This window comes from Haemaphysalis longicornis, unplaced genomic scaffold (assembly GCF_048455015.1).
Source record: "Haemaphysalis longicornis isolate Haplotype H1 unplaced genomic scaffold, Haemaphysalis longicornis Haplotype H1 scaffold_3, whole genome shotgun sequence".
Classification (NCBI taxonomy): Eukaryota; Metazoa; Arthropoda; class Arachnida; order Ixodida; family Ixodidae; genus Haemaphysalis; species Haemaphysalis longicornis.
Window position 1 is genome coordinate 67,494,977 of NW_027526335.1, and position 26,880 is coordinate 67,521,856.

At 49.5% G+C, this 26,880-nt stretch overlaps 1 protein-coding gene across 1 annotated transcript; it reads right to left on the reverse strand.

Annotated features, from left to right (window-relative positions):
- Positions 1 to 2,449: 2,449 nt before the first annotated feature.
- LOC144174574 (monocarboxylate transporter 12-like) lies at positions 2,450 to 26,880 on the reverse strand. The gene is made up of 4 exons (XM_077703344.1): positions 26,658 to 26,880; positions 24,531 to 24,674; positions 8,563 to 9,882; positions 2,450 to 2,622 (listed from the first exon to the last, which is right to left on the reverse strand). The coding sequence occupies exons 1-4, from the start codon at positions 26,833 to 26,835 to the stop codon at positions 2,492 to 2,494; spliced, it is 1,773 nt and encodes a 590-aa protein (XP_077559470.1). The 5' UTR covers positions 26,836 to 26,880; the 3' UTR covers positions 2,450 to 2,491.

The window sequence follows — 26,880 nt, forward strand, 5'->3', positions numbered from 1 at the left end:
GCTGTCTATTGTTATGACTCAGCGCGCCGCTACCCTGTTCGCGCGTGCTGCAAGTTTTGGGCAGTGTTCTTGTGCTTTGCGGCAGAGCCTACTCTCTTCGAAAATTTCACTACGTGCGCCTGCCGCGCGGGGCCCGTTGGCAGTGACTCAAGCCGTTGTAGCTACAAAATACGAAACAAACCGTTTTTTAAATGCGCATTCATTTCTTAGTCGGGGGTTGTCGTGCTCCGTCGGCGTGCGCCTGCATTCCTCCAGCGCGAGCGCACGTGAGCGCGCGCCTCGTAGTTCTGCCTTCGTCGTCGTCGTCTCGGCGCGGCGGACCCGCGCCGCTAGTCTTTTTAAATGCCAATGCATTTCTTAGCGGGTGGTAGCTCGGGCGGGAGTAGCGGAGGGCAAGGGGAGAGGAGGAGCGCGCTCGGGCGTGTGAGGGCGCTCGCATCGCGGAGCTCGGGCGGAGTAGCGGAGAGTGAGTGAAGAGGAGGAGCGCGCTCGGGCGTGTGAGGGCGCTCGCATCGCGGAGCTTGGCGGGAGAGAGAGCTCGCGCGCGGGGCGGGCGTGTTGCGCGGGTCTCTCTCTCCTCTCCGCGTACCCTCTCTCCGCTCGCTGCGCTCGGAAAATGTATATAAATGCAGTGGAGCGCACGCCTCTCTCCGTTAGTGCTTGCCGCAGCGCACTCATCGGTGCACCCAATGCATTCACATTTCCTCACGATCCCCTTCGGGAGGTGGGGGGAGTTTTTTTGCGTTGAGACGTGACCCGGCGAAGCGGACGCTGCTTGCAAAGATTTATTTATTTATTTATTTATTTATTTATTTATTTAAGAAATATTGCAGGCCACAGAAATGGCCCAAGCAAGAGTGGGAAGTGTTACAATGACCAATTACATAATCGTACAGGCGGGAAAAACAACAGACAGCTATGCAACATATTGAGGCACAAGATTAAAATCACACTTCAAAATAACTGTCAATAGACTTAAGTACATTTCAAGATTCAGAAATATGTCACGGCAGTTTGTTCCAGTCTGTTTTTGCGTGAGGGAAGAAAGAGAACTTAAAGGTGTGAATGCGGTCCAAGATATAGGCGTGAAGTTTAAGGAATCGTATCCTCTTGCAGGACGCGAAGATAACGGAGTGAGGACTGGTGAGAGGTCGATAATACTGTTTCTCTTTGGCAGGTAGAAAAAAACCCTAAGTATTGCTAGTTTTCTTCGGTATTCTAAAAAATAAAACGAACAGCTAATCTCTGGATTCTTTCGAGATTGATAATATCTTTTTTAGTGCGCGGATCCCAAAACTTAGAGGCGTATTCCAAACGCCTGACTATTCTGTTGAAGGCGAGGAGCTTAGTTTTAGGGAGAGCTTTTGAGTGTGTGTCTTAGTAATGCTGATTTTCTAGGGGTGGATGAACAAATCTTTTTCAATGTGGTAGGACCAAGATATTTATAACTGCCTGCAAGCAAAACTGGAGTGCCTTTGATACTGTAAGAGTAAATCAGTGCCTGTTTCTTGTTAGTAATGCGAAGAAATACGGTTTTAACTGGGTTTATGCGCACGCCCCAGCATTTACACCAGGTATTCAATCGATAGTTCTTATTTGGTCATCCGAAGACGTAATAGGACGAAGTTTAGCGCAATCATCTCCCTTCCCCCTCTCTCAGGTTGAACGTGCGCCACTACTGCCGGCCCTCACGAACTAGCGAAAGAGTGTTGTGTGTGCCTGTACTATTTTCGGACCGTGTGCACAGAAGCACTGGGGAAGCCCCGCAGACGGCTTCTGTGTGTAAAACCCACCCTCTCGGTGGATGGATTCCATTCTGTCGCCCTGTCGAGTAATGCTGCAAGCTCGCCCGGAAGGGCATTGTTCCTGTATTTCTTCGGCTTGTTTTCCGCCATGCAATAAATAAGGTGAAGTTCTCCTTCGTGTTCTTGTCGTCATCACCAAGGCAGCAACTTTTGCTGGTCGCTCGACCACCACGCCACCACACATGACGGAGGCGACGGAGCCCTGTTCGGGACGCCTTACCGAATGTAACACTATCGACACCGCACTTTGTGCACTACATGCGTTCTTCGAGAATCCCGGAACGGCTCGCTGCATACATTGCGCCTGACACCCGGACATCTTGCACGTGGCATGGGCAGCGCATGATCTCGCTCCCTCCCAACCTTGCCCGCAAGCCCCGCTCACCCCTGGCATGACTGGTTACCCGACCAACGCATAGCTCTCAGACACATGCGGAAGCGCGGCTTCACGGTAGGGCACGGACTTTGGTTTCCGCCTCCATTTTATGGCACGTGACGTTTCATTCATTTATTCATTCATTCCGTTTTTTTCTCTTCTTTGCCATACATGGTTTAATATCCTTGCTTCCCTACTTCTAAAGGCCTGTTGCTTCAGCATCGGACCCCGAGATTAAATTTTGAGTTAGTAAATCATTTCGCAGCAACGAGCAAACACAGTGTCCCGGAGAAAAATCTCACTTTTTCGTTTATTGTTTCTGCCGGCGCCGCCAACAGTTGTGCAAGGAAGAGCAGGTCCAGAGAACTGCAGCAATCGCAGTGCAGGCTCCTAGTAGAACAAACAGGCCAGAGTAGTTCCCCAGCACATCCCTGAAGTAACCTGCCGGATGAAATCGGAACAAGCGAGTTAGCAAAGAAACAAAATTACCGGGGCACTTATTTATGCTTACATGCTTTGAATTAGAAAGCTTTATGACAGCGGGAATCGATAAATCGGCTGTGAGCTTCTGACCGATGCCGTCATCGTCAATGGTCAATTCCCTTGAATGGGAATGTCAAACGCAGTGTCCGACGGCACTACAGCTGATCGCTGCAGGCATAGCTGGTGTGCCGTACGACGACATTCGAATATTTGAAGGAGCCATGAAGAGAAAATACAACTTCATTTAATTTGAAAGAACTAGGATTCAGTATCTCACTCAGCCCCATTACAGCCACAAAAGTTGCTGTTTTTTTTACGAAAAAAAAAAGCAAGAAGTATTTAAAACTTTCAAATTTGGCGCCACAGTGACGTGTTATGAGCAAGATCGACGTCATACGGGCCAACAATAAAACGTAATTTTCAGTGCGTTAACTGCACGTTAGCATTCAAGTGATGCGGTCAAATGCAACTAGAGGCCCCATTACAGACGTCCAGTCATGTGTCGTCGCGTGGCCGCCAATCGCACAAACAAGGTTTCATGACGTCATAGAAAAGTTGCGGGAAATTGGCTAGGGGTTCGCGACTGCTTCACACGTTTTCTTTAATATCTCCGTTATTTGTTCGAAGATTGCGATGACATTTCGATCATTGTTATCGGGGCTAAGCAGTCTTTGTAATAAACCCAACTTGTATTTTGTTTTCATGGCTTTTTTAAGACTAGGCTAGCACCGACCGAAGCTTCTGTCCCTGTAGTGTAGAGGATTCGTCTTATCTTCTTGATTCCAAGGACGGTGTTCGAAACCGGCTTTTGCCTCGGTTTTTGTTTTTCATCGTTATATTGAACTATAATTGATTATGATTGTAGGGTTTAACGCGCCGACGCAAAGCAGGCGAAGAGGCGCACCGTAGTGGAAGGCTCCGGATTAATTTTGACCACCTGGGGATCTTTAACGTGCGCCTAATATATTGAACTATAATTGATTATGATTGTAGGGTTTAACGCGCCGACGCAAAGCAGGCGAAGAGGCGCACCGTAGTGGAAGGCTCCGGATTAATTTTGACCACCTGGGGATCTTTAACGTGCGCCTAAATCTCGTACACACAGGCGTTTTTGCTTTTCACCTCCATCAGAAAAGCGGCTGCCGCGGGCGGGAGTCGAACCCGCGACCTCGTGCTCAGCGGCGCAACACCTTAGCCACTGAGCCACCGCGTAATGAGTTTTCTATGTAATGTATGTAAATGTAATGTGCTTTTTATTTTCTCTTTACAGCGGCGGCCATTTTTGTACTGAAAAAACAAGCACTACCACAACATTTCCAGTTTTTCGCGCAATAGGAACTTGAAGTTGATGCAGAATAATTTGTTATTAGGGAGCGCTTCACCTCGAAATTAGTACATAAAAAATTGGCGCAGCTTGCACTGGTGGTGCAAGGCTGGAGAAACAGCAGAGCTTGTAGGAAACCCGGCTGTTGCACCTCACACTAATTTCCGAACTTGCCGCTGAAAATTCTCCATGACTGGCCGGCCCGGATCGTTTTGTCCGCAGCCTGTCACATCTCTCCCAAAGTGGAGCACGTTAGCACGCGCTAGTACCCGCGGCAAACGGCTTCACGAACTCGGCGTCTGTGGCGCGAACGCGGTGCCCCCCCCCCACTTCAGGCGCGAATGCACGTGAATTGGCGAGGAGAACAGCACGCGACGCCACGAACTCAATCGCGTAGAAGCCAGTTTGATAACGCGAAGGACGCAGGTGAAGTTCCCACCCCGGGAAGCGTTTTTCCCCTGGTTTCTGTTTCATGCCGCGGCGGTCTTTCAATTACTTTCTGTTGTGCTTAATTTGGAGGTCAGGTTGTCGTTTTTCTTGTTCCTTTATTATTGCTTCCCAACCTCCCAAACACATGTGTTCATTTGCCGTCCCGTCTCGTAATTAGGCGGCCTGGGAAGGCAAGGTGGAATAGTTTTGCACGCTATGGGAGCCTAAATTTGTTGCTAGGTTTATTTATTTCTTACGCTTCAAAATTAACCCATTTGGCGTTAATACTTGTGCAAATTTCTATCTAGCCATTTTTTTTACATGTAGGTGTTGTGCACTGCGTGCCAACGCAATCTTTTTTTTTTTTTTTTTTTTTCAATTGATTCATTCCAACCGGCTGCACAGGTTATTGTTCCCCGCCGCTGCTAAGCCCGTGCCACTAGGGCCTTCGGGGTGGCCCATTGGTTAGGTTGCCAGTTTCGCGGCGCAAAGGTCCCAGATTCGATTCCTGGGACCTCCCTAACCTCATTTTTTCCTCGAGGCACGCATTCCCAACACCTGCTTACGGGCTCCTTGCCTCCTCGCCAGAGGTTTTTTGGTGCGACGTAGTTATAACGCTCGGTCTAACAGCGCCGCTTTGAATAGTCACGACTGCGTTATCTCGAAGTTTTGAAAATTGATTTGTCACAGGACGCAGCCAGAGGGGGATTTTCAAAATTTAACCAGTGCAACCATGCTTTTTAGTGCATTCAAGTTAGAAGCAGTGAAACTACAGCGACATTCAGCTTTCACCTTATTCCCACCTTAGTCCCGCTATAATCCTTATTTTAATTTATCTAAAACCACCTTAATCCGTCTCTTGATTTATTCTACCTTATTCCTCGCCTGAATCTCTGATCATCTACCTTAATAAACCTAAGTCCTCTTAGACCACCTTAGTCCATCTCATCACACATTAATCCCACCTTAGCGATCAACGTTATCAATCACTAATAAAACATTCATTAACTTCGGTAATCAATAATCACCTCTTATACGCGGCTGGCAAGCTTTGGTTCGCTTCTGGCCTTCCTTATTCCACTTGGGTTTTTGCATAATTTGGGTCGACGCCGGGGTCATTGACGGTCTCAATAATCGTGGTCAGTGACTTCACCATAGATGTCTTCGCGGTTCTTGCCTTTCATATTCCCCTATAGAATTTATTTATTTATTTATTTATTTATTTATTTATTTATTTATTTATTTATTTATTTATTTATTTATTTATTGTAGGGTGTAACACGCCGATGCCACAGAGGCGATTAGGCGCGCCGTAGTAGAGGGCTCCGGATTAATTTTGGCCACCTGGGGGTCCTTAACGTGCGCCGAAATATCGTACACACGGGCATTTTTGCTTTTCGCCTCCATCAGACAAGCGGCCGCCGCGGCCTGGAATCGAACCCGCGTCCTCGTGCTCATCAGCGCAACGCCTCAGCCACTGAGCCCCGCGGAGGGTCACTGACCCTGTACGAGAGCCTGAACCTGGCCCGCAAGTCCCATGCAGCAAGGCTCAACTCCGCCAGGAATAGTTGCGTGGATTAATATTTCCCACCCCAAAAAACCTCCAAATAGGCATTGTAAGCACATTCACTTGGTCAATCGTTTCGTGATTTCGAGAGTTCTTGGAGACCACAATGCCGGACACCCCCTACCCTCCGAGGAACTCCATAGTGTGTGTTCCTCTAATGGGGCATCGGGAGTCAACTACGTACTATTGTAAGGACACTTGAACATCGCGTCGTAATATTTATTGCAATTTATTAGTGACGTCTTTCCCAATCCCTTTTCCCTCCCCAACCCACGGGGCCTTTTAAAAAAACTCCCCTCTCTGCATTTAATTAGTTAAATAATTAATTAAATAATTAATTATTCTATTATTAATTCCCAGACCACAAGCGGCAACACTGGTTACCAGTAAATAAATCATTTCAAACACTGGGAAAACCGTGTCGATGTATGCAAGGATTCGTGATTACAGGCCGAACAATCGGTGGCAGGGGACGCTTATAACTAAAAAAAAAAAAAAACTAAACCGTTGGAGCAGCTTGCACTAGTGGTGCAAGGCTGGAGAAACAGCAGAGCTGGCGGCCCCTCTCCCTTCGTCGGAGCCCCGGCTGTTGCACCTTACATGGATGTCCGAACTTGCCGCTTAAACTTCTTTATAACCGGCAGGCCCGGATCATTTTGTCAGCAGCTTATCACATTGCTTAGGCTGGTGGAAGGGCCGTTGCGGCACGGGTCGCCAATGGAGTCCTGGACTCCATGACTACCCCACCTCACATTACGACGCTCTAATAAAGTTTATGCTCTCTCTCTCTCTCTCTCTCTCTCTCTCTCTCTCTCTCTATATATATATATATATATATATATATATATATATATATATATATATATATATATATATATATATATATATATATATATATATATATATATATATATATATCTCCCAAAGTGGAGCGCGGCACCAAACCAGCACCAACCGGCCTCGCCAACTCGGCGTCTCTGCTGCCCACTGCAGGGGGACTGGAGGCGACAGCAGTCACCTGCCGTGTCGGGTAATTTGAGGGGTGTAAGTTGCAAACAATCTTGCTTCCTGTCTAATATTTATGTGTATGCAGTGCTTCGTTACTGAATGGTGTTATTCCCAGCAACCGCGTTGGTCCTCCCCTTCTTCAGTACAGGATGACGGTTTTATTTATCCGGAATTACTGCACTTCACGGTACTATCCACTGGATTAATCGGCGTTCTGAAGAGCTTAGAAGGTCGTTCTCGACTAAACAGCTGCAGTAACGAATAACGCTTCAGGGCCCGTTTGTGTTCCAAGAGCAGTCACTGATTGTGCATATTCCCTCAGAGCCCGTTGTTACCCACTGGTAAAAACGGCTAAGGGCGGAAAACTAATACAAAAAAACGCAGCAGGTCTTCATTGCGCTCCAAAGGCACGGGCTCCGCAAAGGGGCTAGCGCATAGTAGGGCCGCAAAGAAGACGCGACGGTGGGCCACGTCGGGGCGGGGGTCGTAACAGCTCCAAGCCCACTGCAGGTTTTATCGAAATAAAGTCATTTCCAGTCCAGTCCAGCTCTAGTACTATTACCAGCTTCGCAGCCGACTAGAGCGTCGCACCCCAGACTATTATACACCCCGCTACACTTGATGTACGTCGGCACATTCGCATGCTCATTTCGCCTTTGTAGCATAAACCATTCAGTAACTGGAAACTTGGGCGCCATTCTGACTCAAAATGCTGAGCCCGATTCGGAGGCCCAAAACAAGTCCGACGCTGTTCACGACGGACAGGTTGCAGAAAGAGCAATTCCGAATCCTAAATCTGTCTCGAACGACAATTTCCAGATTCCCTGTGCTGAAATAACTGGCAAAGGTTGTGAGTGGCAAACATTCTGACATTCCAGATGGAATCATATCATCGAGCGTTCCGAAGTACAAACACGCTCCGCCGGCTTCAGTGGGCGTTGAGCATTCATTTTTTCGCACAAAAATATCGACTTAAAGGGGGAACAAGTTCAAGGATTAAAATATTGAGATGGCGCCGATTTTTCGTGGATTTTTTAGCTATTTTACTAGTGCCGAATCACCGGACGTTTCACGCAAACTTGTTGAAATGGTGATACTTGTCTTGGCCGTCTGGCCTATTTGCACGAATTATAGAAAATTGCTGTCTAACAGCGAAAAATTCGTCCTGTTTTCATTGCGACTCAAAAATTTGTCCTCAAATACGCAGGTGAAGGAAGTATAATTTCAGCCTATACATAACTGAACTATAATATTTGACGCCTATATACGTCAAAATGAAACTTTTCAGGGCAAGGCGTCTAAAACCTTAATTTTCCTTGCCGGTGGCGGTCCCACCGCCGGTCTCTACTTTTAACCACAACACTTGGTTTAACCACAACAAAAACCAGTTTGAGCGTTCATAAATGTTGCAAATGACAGCACTTGGCATCGTACCTGGGAAATTAAAACAAGTACCTGAGAAGCCCTTCTTAAAATCCACGGTGCACTTTCATGACAAGTCAGCAGAGAGGTGAAGGAACAGGAGATAAAGAAATAGAAAAACATAGTAGTTAGTTTGAACAATACTTGCCTGTTAGGGGCGGCTTTGTCAGTCCAATAAGACCAGCAGTGAAAGAGGTCAGCCCATAGGCTACGCTGAAGTGGCCGATGTCCATTATTTCCATGTACAGGACAGGGATCATCGGCAACGTCGAGCCATTGCACCATCCTGCCACGGCGGACACTGCCACCAGCACAGAATAGGAGTGAAAAAAAGCTAAGCAAAAGTAAGCGACCGTCCACACAGTCAAGCAGAAGGACATCAACGTGCTTCTTGATATTAACTCTCTGTCCGTTACCCACCCCATGCTAAGCCTCGCCATCAGGTCCAGAGCTGTGTTCGTTATAATGAGATTGAGCGCTCTCCACCTGTCTATGCCGCAGTCGACAGCGAAGTCGATTATGATAGTTGTGAACATAGAACTGTTTGTTACAATCACGACATAGGAGAGTAGAACGGAATAATACTTGGGAATCGTGAGAAAGCTGAACAGCTCTTTGAGGGCCTGCCGTCTTGACTTCGATCCGGGTGGCTTTCTTCGGGCTGTCTGCGCAACGGAAACGCGGGCACAAGTTTGTGACCTTTCACAGCGGGACAATTGGCGCTCAGAGACCGAAGTTATTTCGTCCGTTGTAGAAGACATGCACCGTACAGAAGTTTGGAACTCTCTTTTGCTGCAGGCATGTTCTGTATGAAGGACGTTTTGAATGGGAAGAGCCGCTTCTGCTGCTGACGATGCCCGCCTTCTCGTTTTGTGGGTGGAGTGAGCCTCTCTAAGACTCCCCGAGCCTATTTTGTACGAAAGCGCGGGCAGCTGCATTTCCATCACCATTCTATCTTCATGGGCTGCAGGCTCGAAGCCCTCATTGATCACACCAGGCGCATCGTAGTATCCACGGTACTGAGAGTCAGCAACCCATGAGCTACTTGGCGTCTCACCGTCATTAGTCCTGCAAGTGTACATGCTCTTCGAGTGAGTTATATCAGGGTATTTTAAGCACCCTGGCACATTGGTCTCCTCTGGTCTATCACGTGCAGCTACCATGCCATTATCGATGACGTCCCTTTCTTCGCAAGTCTGCGCAGCCTTGCTCAAAATTGTCGCCGATTGCACAGGAGGGGGGATGCGCTGCAGAAGCGTCCCAGCGGTGGCGTTCAGCATGGTGCCTCCAGAGAGTAGAAAAGCGCCCCGGAAGCCGTACTCGTCGAAGAAGAACTGCGTCGTGGGAGGGAAGACAAGGCCGCCGATAGAGTAGCCCGCCATGTTGATTCCCGATGCCACGGCCCGGTACTTGGAAAAATGCTGATATATCACCGTGCTCGACAGTGTGAGGTGGCCGACGCCAAGCCCTGCAAAACGAAAATGGAATGTTCTGGTGAACTGTGCGGACACACGGCGGAGCCTTGCACACATTAGATGCATGCATATGTCGTGCGAACGCATTAAAAAATTTGTAAAGGACAATCAGTTTCATATGCGGTGCACGCTCATATATATATATATATATATATATATATATATATATATATATATATATATATATAACACAGAAATAAGGGTTGGCAGTCGAGAAAACCTCGGAAAGCAAAGGGGAGGAAGTGGTAGATCATTGAAACAGATTAAGAATTTGGAAAGAAAGAAAGAAAGTGAAGAAAAAATGCCCGCCAGGTGGGATCCGAACCCACGACCTCCAGAATACCGGTCTGGTGCGATAACCACTACGCTACCGGCGGGGCGATTTTCCCATTCACTTTCTGGGGTATTTATGTTAGGTATGTTTGTCTCCTGTGCTTGGGGGTGGTAGCCAGCGCCATTCGGACTAATCGGGGTGAAGGGGACCTTATTTTTAACCCCCGGGTCGTGACTCGAGTGTCTACGACATGTCCAGAGTGGTCGACCAGCTTTGAACCCTCTTAAGCTCCCTTTGGCAACAAGACTGCCAGAACCGAGGCCCTCGCTATGCATGTAGCGAATCAGAATAGGAAATAACATATATATATCTTGAAATAACATATATATATATATATATATATATATATATATTAGGACTGCAATAAGGCAATAAGGACTGCAACTTTGATATATTTATATATATATATATATATATATATATATATATATATATATATATATATATATATATAGTAAGTAAATGAGGGGCTCGTTGAGGAAATACAGAAACATAGGTCGGCAGTCTACAACGCCAAAGGAGGCATAGGGGTGTGGTTAGGCTTTATTTTTTATTATGGTTAATGAAGTTAAGATTCTTTTTTAAATATAAGGAAGAGAGAAAGAAAGAAAAACACGCGCCCAGAGTGGGGACCGAACCCACGCCTTTCGATTAGATCTCGAATGCCTTACCAATTCGGCTATCTGGGCGACTGTGTTCTCCTTCACTTTCTGGGCTATTTATATTTATTAGAAGTGTATCTGGCACTTGAGGGTGGCGCTGGCTACCACCCTCAAGTGCCAGATACACTTCTAATAAATATAAATAGCCCAGAAAGTGAAGGAGAACACAGTCGCCCAGATAGCCGAATTGGTAAGGCATTCGAGATCTAATCGAAAGGCGTGGGTTCGGTCCCCACTCTGGGCGCGTGTTTTTCTTTCTTTCTCTCTTCCTTATATTTAAAAAAGAATCTTAACTTCATTAACCATAGTAAAAAATAAAGCCTAACCACACCCCTATGCCTCCTTTGGCGTTGTAGACTGCCGACCTATGTTTCTGTATATATATATATATATATATATATATATATATATATATATATATATATATATATATAAGAGAAGAAAAACTTCGAACAAGGTAAAAGCACGATTGTGGCCTACGTTTCAGCAAAGAGAACTTGCTTTCCTCAGGGCAATCTCTCGCCTGGCAGGCAGGGTTTATATAGGGGTAGGACCCCAGGTGAAAGGAGAGGGAAAGATGGAAGGGAAATTGAGCAAGCTGATTGGTTTCGGAGTGTGTCGGGGGAGAGATTGAGGGGCCAAGAAGGTTGTCTAGTTTAAGCCGCGAAGTAGGTCACACGGAAGTCAGCTGATGGTTGATATTCGTGGAATTTTTGGACAGAAAGGATGAGAGGGTGCTTATTGAACCGCCGCGGGGTATAGGGAAAGGATCTCAGAACCGCCGGAAGCAGACCAGGCGGTGAGGGTGGGGTCCTTATCAGAAACTATCTGCAAGCCTCAGGTCAAAACAAAAGATAGAGACGGGGGAAAACTAACTAGGTCAAAGAAAAAAGAAAAAAAAGGAGAAAAAAAAAACAGGGAGGGAAACCACATAAACCCACACACTAAAGAAAAAGCAATGACCCGGCAACTGAAATGGCACGTGTCACCCACGGCAACATTCCTGGAACAGGCCTGTCCTGAAACTCAAAAACGAAAAGATAAAGTTAGAGTGACGTACGGGGCACAAGACCACGCGGAGTAAAAAAAAAAGGAGAAATTAAATAAATAAAATTGAATTCCAAAAGCAAAAGTTGGAGGCATGAGGGCGAGTATTAAGCTAGACGCTAAGGAATGAAAAAAAAAAGAAAAAGAAATTAGGTGACCAGGTACAGAGCAGAGTGAACGGTCATAGACTTTGGATGAGGTATATGCACGAAAATGCCTAATGCTGTATTCCCGGTGAATATCGCAAGGATTCCAAGTTGCCCTTAGACGCATTAATTCCAGCAGGTTCCATGGAGTTGAATTTGTGAATTAAGTAGGATTCTCGGTATTTCCTGTCCCTAGGAGACTTAAAATTTGACTGAAGTATATATAACTTAAGGTCATCAAAATTGTGGCCTGGTTGGTTGAAATACTGCGCTACAGCTATGGAGGATTTGCTAAGAGTATCTGCCCGGTGACCATTAAGCCGTAGGCTCATAGGTTGGCTCGTTTCGCCTATATACTGTTTGTGGCACATTGAGCATTCCAACATATACACAATGTTGGATGAAGTGCACGTAAAACTTGAATTAATCTTGTGGACATAATTACTGGCTGTGCTTTTTACAACGCAGTCTGTTTGCAGGTGCCTACAAGTCTTGCATCTGGGGCGGAAGCAGCTGGCTATGACTGGTTGCTTTGAAGGCCCTGTTTTAGCATGCACTAAAATATCTTTTAGATTCCTGTTTCTCCGGTAGGTAACCCTTGGTGCTTCCGGGAAAGTCTTTTTAAGTCGGTCGTTACTGGCTAAAATGGGGTAGTACTTCCGCAGTATATTGTTTACGTTTGGGAGGGCGTTTGAAAATTTAGTTATTAGGGCAGGTGGCCTGGCGCTTTCGTTTTGCCGCTGTTTCTTGAGAACGTCATCCCTTTTGAGATTAGACACACGTTGGTACGCCTGATCGAGCGAGCTTTTGGGGTGGTTCCTGTTCATAAGGGTGGCCTTGAGTTCGTCTAGGTGCTCTACGTAGTCACTGTCATCACTGCATACTCTTCTAAGCCTGGTGGCTTGTCCTACAAAGATCCCTTGTTTGCAGTGTCTGGGGTGATGGCTTTTATAATCTAGGTACTGCTGCCTGTCTGTTGGCTTTCTAAAAAGCGTGGTTTTAAGTTTACCGTTGTCTAGAATGACGGTAGTATCTAGGAAGTTCACTTCTTTTTCAGAATACTGGCAGGAGAATTTAATAGTCGGATGCGAAGAATTGAGATGGGATATAAACGTTTCTAGAGTCGCGCGACCGTGTTCCCAAATCATAAAGATGTCGTCGATGTAGCGGAAGTAAACCTGAGGTTTATGCGGAAAAGCGCTTAATAGGGTAGCTTCCTATTAAGCTCCTATTAAGCTACCCTATTAAGCTCTTTTCCGCATAAACCTCAGGTTTACCTCCGCTACATCGACGACATCTTTATGATTTGGGAACACGGTCGCGCGACTCTAGAAACGTTTATATCCCATCTCAATTCTTCGCATCCGACTATTAAATTCTCCTGCCAGTATTCTGAAAAAGAAGTGAACTTCCTAGATACTACCGTCATTCTAGACAACGGTAAACTTAAAACCACGCTTTTTAGAAAGCCAACAGACAGGCAGCAGTACATAGATTATAAAAGCCATCACCCCAGACACTGCAAACAAGGGATCTTTGGAGGACAAGCCACCAGGCTTAGAAGAGTATGCAGTGATGACAGTGACTACGTAGAGCACCTAGACGAACTCAAGGCCACCCTTATGAACAGGAACCACCCCAAAAGCTCGCTCGATCAGGCGTACCAACGTGTGTCTAATCTCAAAAGGGATGACGTTCTCAAGAAACAGCGGCAAAACGAAAGCGCCAGGCCACCTGCCCTAATAACTAAATTTTCAAACGCCCTCCCAAACGTAAACAATATACTGCGGAAGTACTACCCCATTTTAGCCAGTAACGACCGACTTAAAAAGACTTTCCCGGAAGCACCAAGGGTTACCTACCGGAGAAACAGGAATCTAAAAGATATTTTAGTGCATGCTAAAACAGGGCCTTCAAAGCAACCAGTCATAGCCAGCTGCTCCCGCCCCAGATGCAAGACTTGTAGGCACCTGCAAACAGACTGCGTTGTAAAAAGCACAGCCAGTAATTATGTCCACAAGATTAATTCAAGTTTTACGTGCACTTCATCCAACATTGTGTATATGTTGGAATGCTCAATGTGCCACAAACAGTATATAGGCGAAACGAGCCAACCTATGAGCCTACGGCTTAATGGTCACCGGGCAGATACTCTTAGCAAATCCTCCATAGCTGTAGCGCAGTATTTCAACCAACCAGGCCACAATTTTGATGACCTTAAGTTATATATACTTCAGTCAAATTTTAAGTCTCCTAGGGACAGGAAATACCGAGAATCCTACTTAATTCACAAATTCAACTCCATGGAACCTGCTGGAATTAATGCGTCTAAGGGCAACTTGGAATCCTTGCGATATTCACCGGGAATACAGCATTAGGCATTTCCGTGCATATACCTCATCCAAAGTCTATGACCGTTCACTCTGCTCTGTACCTGGTCACCTAATTTCTTTTTCTTTTTTTTTCATTCCTTAGCGTCTAGCTTAATACTCGCCCTCATGCCTCCAACTTTTGCTTTTGGAATTCAATTTTATTTATTTAATTTCTCCTTTTTTTTTTACTCCGCGTGGTATTGTGCCCCGTACGTCACTCTAACTTTATCTTTTCGTTTTTGAGTTTCAGGACAGGCCTGTTCCAGGAATGTTGCCGTGGGTGACACGTGCCATTTCAGTTGCCGGGTCATTGCTTTTTCTTTAGTGTGTGGGTTTATGTGGTTTCCCTCCCTGTTTTTTTTTCTCCTTTTTTTTCTTTTTTCTTTGACCTAGTTAGTTTTCCCCGTCTCTATCTTTTGTTTTGACCTGAGGCTTGCAGATAGTTTCTGATAAGGACCCCACCCTCACCGCCTGGTCTGCTTCCGGCGGTTCTGAGATCCTTTCCCTATACCCCGCGGCGGTTCAATAAGCACCCTCTCATCCTTTCTGTCCAAAAATTCCACGAATATCAACCATCAGCTGACTTCCGTGTGACCTACTTCGCGGCTTAAACTAGACAACCTTCTTGGCCCCTCAATCTCTCCCCCGACACACTCCGAAACCAATCAGCTTGCTCAATTTCCCTTCCATCTTTCCCTCTCCTTTCACCTGGGGTCCTACCCCTATATAAACCCTGCCTGCCAGGCGAGAGATTGCCCTGAGGAAAGCAAGTTCTCTTTGCTGAAACGTAGGCCACAATCGTGCTTTTACCTTGTTCGAAGTTTTTCTTCTCTATATATATATATATATATATATATATATATATATATATATATATATATATATATATATATATATATATATATATATATATATATATATCAAAGTTGCAGTCCTTATTGCCTCATTGCAGTCCTTATATATATATATATATATATATATATATATATATATATATATATATATATATTCTACATATATATATATATATATATATATATATATATATATATATATATTCTACATATATATATATATATATATATATATATATATATATATATATATATAGAAAGAAATGCCGGCAGTCTACAACGCCAAAGAAGGCATAGGGGAGTGGTTAGACTTTTTTTTTGTTTAATCGTTCGTGATGTTACATTATTTTTTTATTATTAATTACGTGAGAAAGAAAGAAAGAAAAACACGCGCCCGGAGTGGGGACCGAACCCACGCCTTTATATATATATATATATATATATATATATATATATATATATATATATATATATATATATGGACGCAGGGCTGGCAGGGATGGAAAAGACGTTAGAATAGTGCGCGTCGCGTAACACGTTGTGGGCTAACGTACGGGATAGCAGAGGACCCCGGCTAGCTTTGCTAGAGAACGCTACGCGCCGTACACTAGCCCTGCGGAATCCGAAGACTCACGCACGGGTTCGAGTACTCACATGCGGTAGACAGGCTCCGGCAATCCAAAGTGAGGCTTTATTGCCTGGCAGATACAGTGCATACACCAGACAACACGACTATCGCTCGCGGGGAGACAGTGGCTCCTGTCGATCGCTCAAGCCGCTGGGCTCAGACCTCGATATCCGTCATCACGGCCGCGGGAGCAGGGGAGGCATCCCGAGGCGACCGATCAGGGCAGAATCTCTCGGCAGAGTCCGTGGAGCCAACCGGGTTCACCGTCATCGGGGCATTCGGCGTAGGCACAGCCGAGCCAACCGACTCCGACCAAATCGCCCAGTCGACTCCCCGCCGGAGCGCTCGTTCGTCCCGCAGGTCAGCTCGGAGGGGAGAGGAGGTCTTCCCCAGGTCGGGGAGAGGGTGGCGCTAAGGAAGGTGACAAACTGGTCCTCCTTCCCTCGCGCCCTCGCGCACACGTTCGCGGCAAGCCGGTTCGGCGCGTCGCGCGGGGTCATGAAGAGGACACGACCTACGTGACGCGCCGGCTACCCAAAATGGCGGCTCCCAGCTCGCGGAAACATGTGCAGGCGAGGCGTAGGGGAACACGGGCCCCCACAATCCCCCCCTCCTCAAGACCGAGCCAACACCGCTTGGGCAACCGCTGCCGAGCAAAAGTACAACACACCCCGAAATTAACAGCACTCGCCCCCGGTCAACAAAGGTCCGCAAAGTTCCTAACAGTTCTCCCATCTCGAAGCAGCACCACACCACACGCACAGTCCACGACACACCTTCAGTCCAGCGCGTCTTGTAGTCACCGGAGGTGGGGCAGCCCAGGAACAGTAGGTCAAGGCAGCAGATGTAAACAGCAGGCGAGAGCGGGAGGTGTAAACCGCAGGCCGAGGCAGCAGGCGGGCCGACGTCTCATCAGACGGGAGGGGCCTCTTAAGCCAGTCGTTCGTCCGGCAAGGCCACCAGCTTCCGCCGCAGAGACGGCCGCCATGGTTGTGAGGGCACAAGAATAGCCAGTCGACACGGGGTCGTGGCCTCGACAGTGTGCAGGCCGGGCCCGCCAGGGACCAGCCCAGAAGAGCAGCTTTTGGAGTGCTCGTGTGCTGCCAGTGAAGCGCCCGTGGCAGGTGCCTTGGAGAGGCGCCAGGTGTGCCTGCTCAGGAGGCCGCATCTCGATCGTCGCTGGACCGCGTCAAGCGGGCTGCGGCCTGGGGACGGGGCCTGGGCTGCCGGGGATGGTAGGCACCAGCAGCTTCCGGAACCGGCGGCGTGTGGTGTGGCTGCGGGCGACATGACCAGACCGGGGGCAAACGCCAGGGGGGACGTGCTGCAGAAACAAGTCGGGAGTAACAGCAAAACAACGCCCAACTTCCCTGCTGCTGCTTTCCGAGTGGGAAAGCGAAACAGTGTACTCGGGCCAGGCTAGGGCCAAAAAAAAGGAACCCTAACACTGGTGCAGCGGTTGGATAACCCGGAATTTCGTGTGCTCAGGGCAGAAGGCCGCCCCGGTATCACACACTACATTCGAGGTTATCAAGCGAAGTCACGGTGTGGCAGAACTTAAAATGTAAGCCTTTGGCCCCACTCGTTACCGGCCGCCCGCGAGTCGCATAAAGAGCTCAAAAACCGCTCTTCGCCGACCGCGCGGGATAACCACCTTGAAGGGGTCAGAGGCCTCCTTTGATGGGATGTATATCAGCAGAAGTTCCCCTTAGGTTGAGCAGAAACGTAACCTACCAGAAAAAGAACAACCAGAAAACCAACAAAGCAAAACATTCAAACAAACAAATAAACGCGCCTGAAGCAATACGAACTGCTTTGCGCTCGGCGCCGACAGCAATACGAGCTGTTAGCGGACGCCACGGCGGCCGCGCCGCCCCCCTCCTCAGACTTTCGGCTCTTCCTGGCCTGTCAATGATTCGGGTTCACAAATATTTACAACTTGGTGCCGACAGCAATACCAGCTGTTACCGGACACCCGGTGGCCGCGCCACCTCGCTCCATCTCAGAGCACGGCTCTTCCCTGAGCCCAACAAAGACAACAACAACAACAAAAAAAACAATATATCCATATTATGTACAGGCTATTTACAAAAGGGATAGTTCTGCTCACCCTTAAGGAACTCTTCGCTGCTGAACGCCGTACCGGAATTGTAGGCAGGGGCTACTGCCGGCATGGGCGGTAAGGGGGGTTGCCCGGGATTCGGCGCGGGGTGGCGGCCGTCCCTTCGGGGCTCCCTTTGTTACGCTGCGCGATGGGAGGGTGCGTAGGGCGCCGCGAGGTGCGGTGAGCGCCCGCGCGAGCTCTCGGAAGCGCAAGGCGCGCTCGTCGAGCTACCGTCGCGGCGGCGGCTGCGCGGGTGGGAGACATGGCACATGGCTTCCCTGCCCGCTCGCGCGGCCTCCGGAGTGCAAAGTGTCTCCGGCAGTGTTGCGTTTTTGCCGCGCGCGCGCGAGATATTCGGAGCGGAGTGCGCTTCCGATACCTCGGCCAGCTTTGCAAACGGGAGCAGGGCTGCATGAACGCCTTGCCTACACCCTCCGTTAGCAATGTCAATCACAATGCCTGTACGAGCCAGAAAATCACGGCCGAGAATTACAGGCACTGTCAGGCCCGGGAGATGTACGAATCTGTGGCGTCGCACTCGTTTCTCCCATCGGACCACCAACCTCGCCGAGCCGCCTGAGTTGGCTTTCCCGCTCGCTAGGTGGAAAGTGATGTCGCAAGCTCGCAATCGAATAGCTCTCCGATGCAAATGAGCGAGGACATCATCGCCGAACAGCGTAGCAGACGCTCCGCTGTCCAGCAACGCCGCAAACTTTCGACCAGCGATCGTAAAGGCTCAACCACATGCACGCGTAAAACCGGCGTACTCGCGCAACGACGTAAACCGGCGTAAGCGCGTAAGGAACCGGCGTACTCCGGCGTACGCCGAATGCATTGGTACGCGCTTGTTACGCCTAAGTCAGAGCGCGCCAGATATCGACGCAAACTTTCGGGCGTACGGTGTTGACGTACACCTCTGGCGGTGATGTTATCGGCGGTCAGGTCGCATAACAAGACAGGGAATTGATAAATAAGCTAACTTCACTATTTATTATGCGATAAAACGAAGTAATTTGTAAAATACGGTGACCAAACAACCGGACAAAACACGCGAAGCAACGAGCAACTATGGGAGCAAGGCGTTTTACGCCAAATGTAGCGGAAGGGATTCGTTAGTTTTGTGCCTGCCAAGTATGCATACTAATCCTTGACGTTTTTTAATGTCCCGAGAACTGTTTTAGTTGTTTCTGTAATAAATATACGTATATTTGTGAGAATAGGCATTATTTGCTTTATTTGAGTTAAAATGTAGTTGAACTGGTCGCCACAAAGCTGAGTCCGAAGTAGTCGAGCCACACTGCGCGGCGCATTGGTTTACGCGCGCGTTGCGGCGATATGTGGTTACTCGCCCTCTCCGACGTCGTCGGCCGGCGTAAAGGCAGCGGCGTATGCCGCCGCAGGCGTACGTCGTTGCGCGAGTACGTCGATTTTACGCGTGCATGTGGTTGGGCCTTAAGGGCGATGAAAGGCGCTAGTGCGTTGGGGCGTTTCACCCTGCACGCCATCGGGATTAGGGGCTCAGGCTCACCACCTAACGTAGCCATAGCCGTCGGCGACGAAGTGCTCACCGACGGCGGCTGGCGTTTCCCGAATTGCGCTGCCTTTCCGGCGCCGGGCAGGGAGCGGTGCACGCGCGGGCATAGTGGCCCGTTGCGCGGCACTTGTAGCAGACGATGCCGTGATGCGACTGCGCAGCCGGAGGCCGCTGTCCGCGCAACGCTGACTGGTTCCCTTGGCTTGCCACACGGGCGTAGCGGTTGGGTTCCGAGTGCGCTACTGCTCCCTGACTGTCGCGCTGCGTGTTCGGTCCCCTCGAGCTTTCCACACAGGCGTAGCTGTTGGGTTCCTCATGCGCGTTTTGTCCCCGGCCGTAACCGTGCTGCGGCATGCCTTGCTGGGCGTCAGAACGCGCCCGCATGGCGTACGAGTACGGGTCGAGCGCGCGCTCCGACACATCGCGCGGCTCTATTTCCGTGCTCTCCGCGTACGCTGCTGTTGCCGCGGCGCGCGGCATGGGCGGTGGGGACGCACCCTGCCATGCGCACCTTGGCTCCAGCGTGGCGTGGGCTGGGGGAGGCGGCCGATAGCTGCGAGCAGCTAGAATATCGGCTTGGATGCGTTTTGCTTCGCTGGCCAGTTCATTGAGGTTGGCAAACTGACTGCCTCGAAGGTACGCTGCAAAAGTTGGGTGGGCTTGTCTCGTCACCCTCTCAACCTTTTCCGCCTCCGACGCCATGGGCTTTGCAAGCAAAAACAACTCCTGCATTGCCCTGACGTATTCGAGCAGAGACTCATCTCGGTGTTGAGTTCGCATCTCTAGCTCGTTCAACATGCGGCGCTCGTAATCTGGGGGCAGAAATTCGCTACGAAAGAGCGCTTCAAATTCTCCCATCGTACGAGCGTCGCGCCCCACCAGCCGGTACCACCGTGCAGCCTGGGCGGTCAGCGATATAGGCAGAACACGTCCTATAATCACATACCCGACGCCTCCTGATAGCGGTGCAGCGCCTCGAGGTACTCCGTAGCACTCATGCGGTCAGAGTAACCGCCGTACTCGGGTATTCTGAGGCTACCGAGCGAGCTGTTAGGCCTGACGCTCGGTTGTGCGCGCACCGCGTTGATCAGGGCTTGTGCGAGATCGACTGCTGCCGAAGGCAGGGGTGGTTCCTCGTGAGACAACGCTGGCGTAAGGCAGGCGACGTGCGCCCTAGCCGTAACCGCTTGCGAGGTCTGCGTGGTGGGGTACGTTCGTGGCGCAAACACGCCGGCGAACGAGGCGACCGCCGCACCGCTAGAGCCGTGAGGCTCGTACACGGCGGGGTCGGGTGCGCTAGAGCTGCGGCGCAGCTCCTCCTTTGCAAACATATCCGCTGGGTTGCTACGACCAAGGCCCGGAGGGCATGATCTCGTTGCAGCCCGTGGTGACGGCAGGTGGTCGCAAGAAGCGTTCCGCCCGCCGACACCGTGCGGCACGCCGGCAGGAGTGGGATGATAGCTCCCGTGACTCTCCCGCGCGGCGCTTTGGTTGCCTGCTAGGATAGCGCTGCCTGGGCCCCAGAGGGGCCTGGGCGTTGTGGTGGCGGCCGACAGGCGCGGGACTGGGTAATCATCCCTCGCGCTGTCGTAGTGCCTCACGCCGGCAGAAGTGGGATGGCTCCCGTAACTCTCCTGCGCGGCGCGTCGGTTATCGGGGAGATCGGCGCCGCCTCGACAAAGCTCTGGCGTGAGCGCGGTGGTGGGCAGCAGCGGGTCGACAGTGGCGTCCCGCAAGCCGTTACCACAAGCAATCTCGTCCGACAACCAGCCCTCAACTTCGGAATCAAGCAACGAGAAGCGGGGGTGCCGCCCTGTCATCGCAAAAAACCTTGGTTGGGCGCCAATGTGGGCTAACGTACGGGATAGCAGAGGACCCCGGCTAGCTTTGCTAGAGAACGCTACGCGCCGTACACTAGCCCTGCGGAATCCGAAGACTCACGCACGGGTTCGAGTACTCACATGCGGTAGACAGGCTCCGGCAATCCAAAGTGAGGCTTTATTGCCTGGCAGATACAGTGCATACACCAGACAACACGACTATCGCTCGCGGGGAGACAGTGGCTCCTGTCGCTCGCTCAAGCCGCTGGGCTCAGACCTCGATATCCGTCATCACGGCAGCGGGAGCAGGGGAGGCATCCCGAGGCGACCGATCAGGGCAGAATCTCTCGGCAGAGTCCGTGGAGCCAACCGGGTTCACCGTCATCGGGGCATTCGGCGTAGGCACAGCCGAGCCAACCGACTCCGACCAAATCGCCCAGTCGACTCCCCGCCGGAGCGCTCGTTCGTCCCGCAGGTCAGCTCGGAGGGGAGAGGAGGTCTTCCCCAGGTCGGGGAGAGGGTGGCGCTAAGGAAGGTGACAAACTGGTCCTCCTTCCCTCGCGCCCTCGCGCACACGTTCGCGGCAAGCCGGTTCGGCGCGTCGCGCGGGGTCATGAAGAGGACACTACCTACGTGACGCGCCGGCTACCCAAAATGGCGGCTCCCAGCTCGCGGAAACATGTGCAGGCGAGGCGTAGGGGAACACGGGCCCCCACAACGTGAAGGTGATGGCGCGTACCTAAAACAGGTGCACTCCAACCGCGCGAAACTATGATTCTGTGGAAGCTGTGACGTGTGTTACAAGTCCGCATTATGGAATAATTCGCGTCTAAAGAAGACGAAACGGAAGTGAAGAAAGAAACGCAAATGCAGCAAACTCCCTTTAAGACGAACTCGAAGGGACCGCGAAAATTTGTTCGTACATTCGTCTTAAGCGGCCGTTTACTGCATTGTGCACGTTACCAGAGAGCAAAAGTGTAGTTCGTCTTAACCATGAAATTCGCCATAACCGAGTTCGTCTTAACGAAAGTCTACTGTATAATGCAGCAATTCAGAAGTATTTGGTAAGCATCGCTAGGCTTTCGCCTTTAACAGACTGAAGTGTCCCGTTTAATTTTTTCCTGTTACGGAAAGGAAATATGCTCTGGAGAACATCTTTTATCGGTGTTTTACATGTCAAGCATATTTGGTGAAGTCAGGGAGGTTTCTTGTGCCGATTTTCTTGGAAACGTTTTTTATGTTTATTTAGATATTCAGGCACCGGGTTATTTAAAAACAGCCACTCGGCGTCAACTGCGCGTCTGAAGTTTGAACGGGTGTTATACAGGCTGTATGACTACTAGAACCTGTGGAGAGGCTCCCACATATCAATATTTTGGCAATTAAAACGACACTGACCATACAAATCCAGTTATTTCTAACGCGAAAGAAAACATTCGTCACAGTTGATGTAAACATAACTGGGTAGGGGAGGTTAGCAGAGTTCTGTTAACTGAAAATGTGTCCTGAATTTAAAATGAGACGTTTCGTTCAGCCACTGTATGTCGAACTCTTCGGCGCACCGAACTGCCACGCGGGTAATGTCAATCAAGCTGGTCCCGCGGTCACCATGCGTGTGGCGTTGTGGACAGAATTTGCGCCACTTTTCAAACTGCAACAACAGTGGCATATAGGTTGAAAAAGTGTCTGAAAAGAAAAGCTCTGCAAATCGGCTGCAGAAAGTCGAAAAGAAAATTTAATAATAACCGATACAAAAGACCCGGTGTGCTAAATACTACACGGATCGCCTGAAAATATCAATATTTCCAAAGAATGTAATCGAAAACATACTAAAAGGCCTCTCAAGCAGGAAACCGTGCACACTACATGTATCACTTCACAACTCTATATCACACCACTCACTGCAGTTCTCCACAGTTCACTAGAGCACACACTACTATAACAACTATTACACCGAGAGATCACTGTACATCACAACCTACAGTTCACGACAAAACTTCACCATCAATACAACAATAAATAGGGTAGAATAGAGACTTGTCTTTGTTTGTTTACCACACGCATAAACCGAGTGGAGCCCCGCTCAAGAAACTGCTCTTCCCCCAGCGCGGCGAACTCAGCCTCCAGGTGAACGAATAGACGAGGGCGCATTTTTCGTAGCATGCGAAACATGAACTTTTGGGGCACAAAGGCACGCCTTTTCCAGGTGATCAGGGCACCAACGCACCTCAAAATCAGAACAAACGCGTCGCGCGACTTAGTGCATGCGCCGAGTTTGGGTCCAAACACGTCTTTTTTATTTATTTGCATGTGGGCTGGCGCGCTGCGGAACTCGGCGGGCTTGCAGCTACAAGGACGACAGCGCGCTTGGGTGCGTCAGATAGTCATAAATTTTATTCTAGTGCGACTACACCAAAACAAACGATCATGCAAAATTTTTACTGCGGAAGAGACTTCTCCAATCGTACGTTAAATAGTTCGGTTACATCTACTCCCTCCTTACGACGTGATGATTGCGAAAGCACTAGGGAACAATTGCCGACGTCTCCTCTCCTTATTATCGCTGATTTTCCCCTCTGCGTCCTTCCATTCTTGTTCCCGTTTCCAAGATTCGGCACACATCCTCGTTAGCATCGCCAAGCAAAGAGGGCGTCTAGCGGAGACGTGCTTTGCCACTTACCTGATCGCTACCTTTGTAATAAGCATGCTGAAATTACGCATATAGGTCTTAATACATGCCTTTAACACACACCTCTAAGTCGACGGCCGGAAGGAATTCATTAGGTACGCCTTTAATCAACTAGAGTCGTCGAGCTGCGGTGGCGTTGGAGATTCTTGCTTATCTCGCATTCTGAAGGCACCAGCTTCCATTCGCAGACCCAGGTTTTGCGAGATTTTCTTTGCAACTTCATTACCTTACACTGTTTATAGGAGCTAGCTTCCCTGAAAACTTTTGCACCACTCCGTGCCTTCTTTCCTCCGTTTTTTTTTTTATTATTATTCTTTGATCCCCCGGTCGTTTAGTGAGTCATATGTGCGTCCATCTGCGTGTCTCACCATGTCTAATTTTCAGCCATTGTACGTGTCATCGGTCGGAAGCGCCACCAGCGTCCGGAGAGTCTGCTCTGAACAGTACCTACCGTATACGACTCCGTAGAGAAGGCACAGGTAGGTGATCCCGGTGGCAAAGTAGCACGAGGAAACCGCGGCGCCGGCGACGATGGAAGCGGTGAACGTGATTTTCCAGACAGGAACGTACCTCACGAGAATTCCTGCGATGAGGGCTGCAAACAGACACCAGAAAACAGGACCTGCACATGTGCGAAACAAACCGCACGGCACGCGAGCAAGGCCAAAAGGCTTTCAACTTCGTATAACGACGGGTGAGACAGTGACAGACTATATGGTATAGCAAGAGAAGCGTGCTTCTGTGTGCAGTGTGCTTCAATGCTTCATTGTAAAACGGATCTTGCCCACTGAGAGCTCGCACTGGTCTGTGACTGCAGCCGCCGTGGGAGCGGCGTCACCATGTGCCAGTCGCCGTGTTTGTGTCGCTGTGTGACCGTCGCCGTTATTACGGCGCATGAGCTGCCGAAAATAGATATGAAAAACAACACGTCTTCACGAGTTGGGAAATTTGGGGGATCGCGAACCCAGCCCTCCTGTTTTTTTCTGGAGCGGAAATCATAACTTGTGCTGCTGAGCGCGAGGACGCGCATTCGGGTCCCGGCCGCGTCAGCCGCTTTTCTGATGCAGGCGAAAAGCAAAAACCCCCATGCGTACGAGATTTCGGCGCACGTTAAAGAACCACAGGTGATCAAAATTAATCCGGAGCCCTCCACTACGGCACGCCTCATCGCCTGCGTTGCATTGGCGCGTTAAACCTCACAATCAATCAATCAAATGATAACAACGCGGCCTTCGATTTTATTTCAAGCTGTGACAGAAAGGAGACAGAAAACCTTGAGCGTACTTCGCGGAGTGATCGTGTGCTGTCGTGCCTCGCGGCGACCACACGGCGTCGTGCAGGCTTGCGCGTGGGCTTATGCCACATGAGAACCACCCGCCTTCGTCGTCGTCGTCATCGTGTAGCAACCGGCGCGTTACGGGTCCGCCTCGCCGAAGGCAATGACGACGAATCTGTCAAGCCATCCCTTCACAATCATTCGGGGCGAAGGAACTGGGATTCTGCCACGGGGATCTTTGCCGTGCGTTGCACTCATTCATCCTGGAATCAGGCCGTCTGCCGTGTTAGACATCATTTGGCCCCGCTGGATTCCCCTGTCAAGTATATGCGCGCCTATAGCTCACTGCTTCGTGTGTACCACTTTCTTTCTTCGTGTTTCTTACTTCCAATTTTCATTAAATGGTGTTCGTTTTTACCTTTTTTTTTTTGTTTCTTTCTCTAATCTCCTTACTTTTATTTCTCTAGTCACCTACTGCTATTCCATTCTAATATTTAAATATTTTTCTTTCCCTATAAACATTACATAATTTCTTTTGGTAAGGCGCCCATTTCCTGGCCAATCCCCCTGAGTGGGTACGCGCCATGTCTCTGGAACCGCCACCACCACCATCCACACGTGGAGACGGCCGCCGGGCCAGTTGTCGAAGAAGTGGAGGTCTACCGAGGCGTGGACGCGGTACAAGAGGATTTGCCCTACGCGGCTATGCCGTCGGAAGACGACGACGAAAGGGATGACGACGATTGCTACTGAATAAAACACTGTAAATACTTCAACGGTGTTTGCTTCACAGTGCCGTTAAAAACGGTTTTGCACTGCTGGGGTCCGGTTGCTCTCTCTCTCTCCTGGGATCCGCTGTCAGTGTACCGACCCCCAGCTCTGCTGTTGCTCCAGCCTTGGACCACGACTGCAAGCTGTGCGACTTTTTGTTCACTGTCTGAGTGAATAGTGATCAGCCAGCAAAGTCCTGAAGCGTCCCTCTTCATGTCTTTTTTTTTTTTGTGCAATTGAAGCGTCCGCTTCATGTCTTTTTTTGTGCAATTGCACATAATAAATGCTACTGTGTAACAAACGAAACAGGAGTCTTCTAGCCCGAAAGCGCGAACGCTGTTCGTATACGCTTCGACGGAAGCACCTGAGATGCAACAATCGCTTTACCAAATGTAGATATGTTCAAATTCCACGCACTTGCCTTGCCTTGACATGTAGTGTAAAGGTCTAACGCCTCAATAAGCCTCCAGAACGACGCTTACCGCGACAGCATAGATAACTCGCGGACCCAAGAAAACCAATGGTACTTACCTGCGGAAAAGAAGCACGTCACCGCCAAGGTGACTGGCCAGGATGCCTGTTCCCGCGTCGTGTGGAAGGTATCGATGACGTTGACATAAACGACGGCCACAGAACGAATCATGAAGAAGGAGAAGATGTTGATCCAGCAGCAACCGGCAGCCGCGAGCCAGCTTCTCTGGGAGTCCATGGCCGGAATGGAGCACCGGCGAAGTTGGAAGCACGGTGTCCTTGC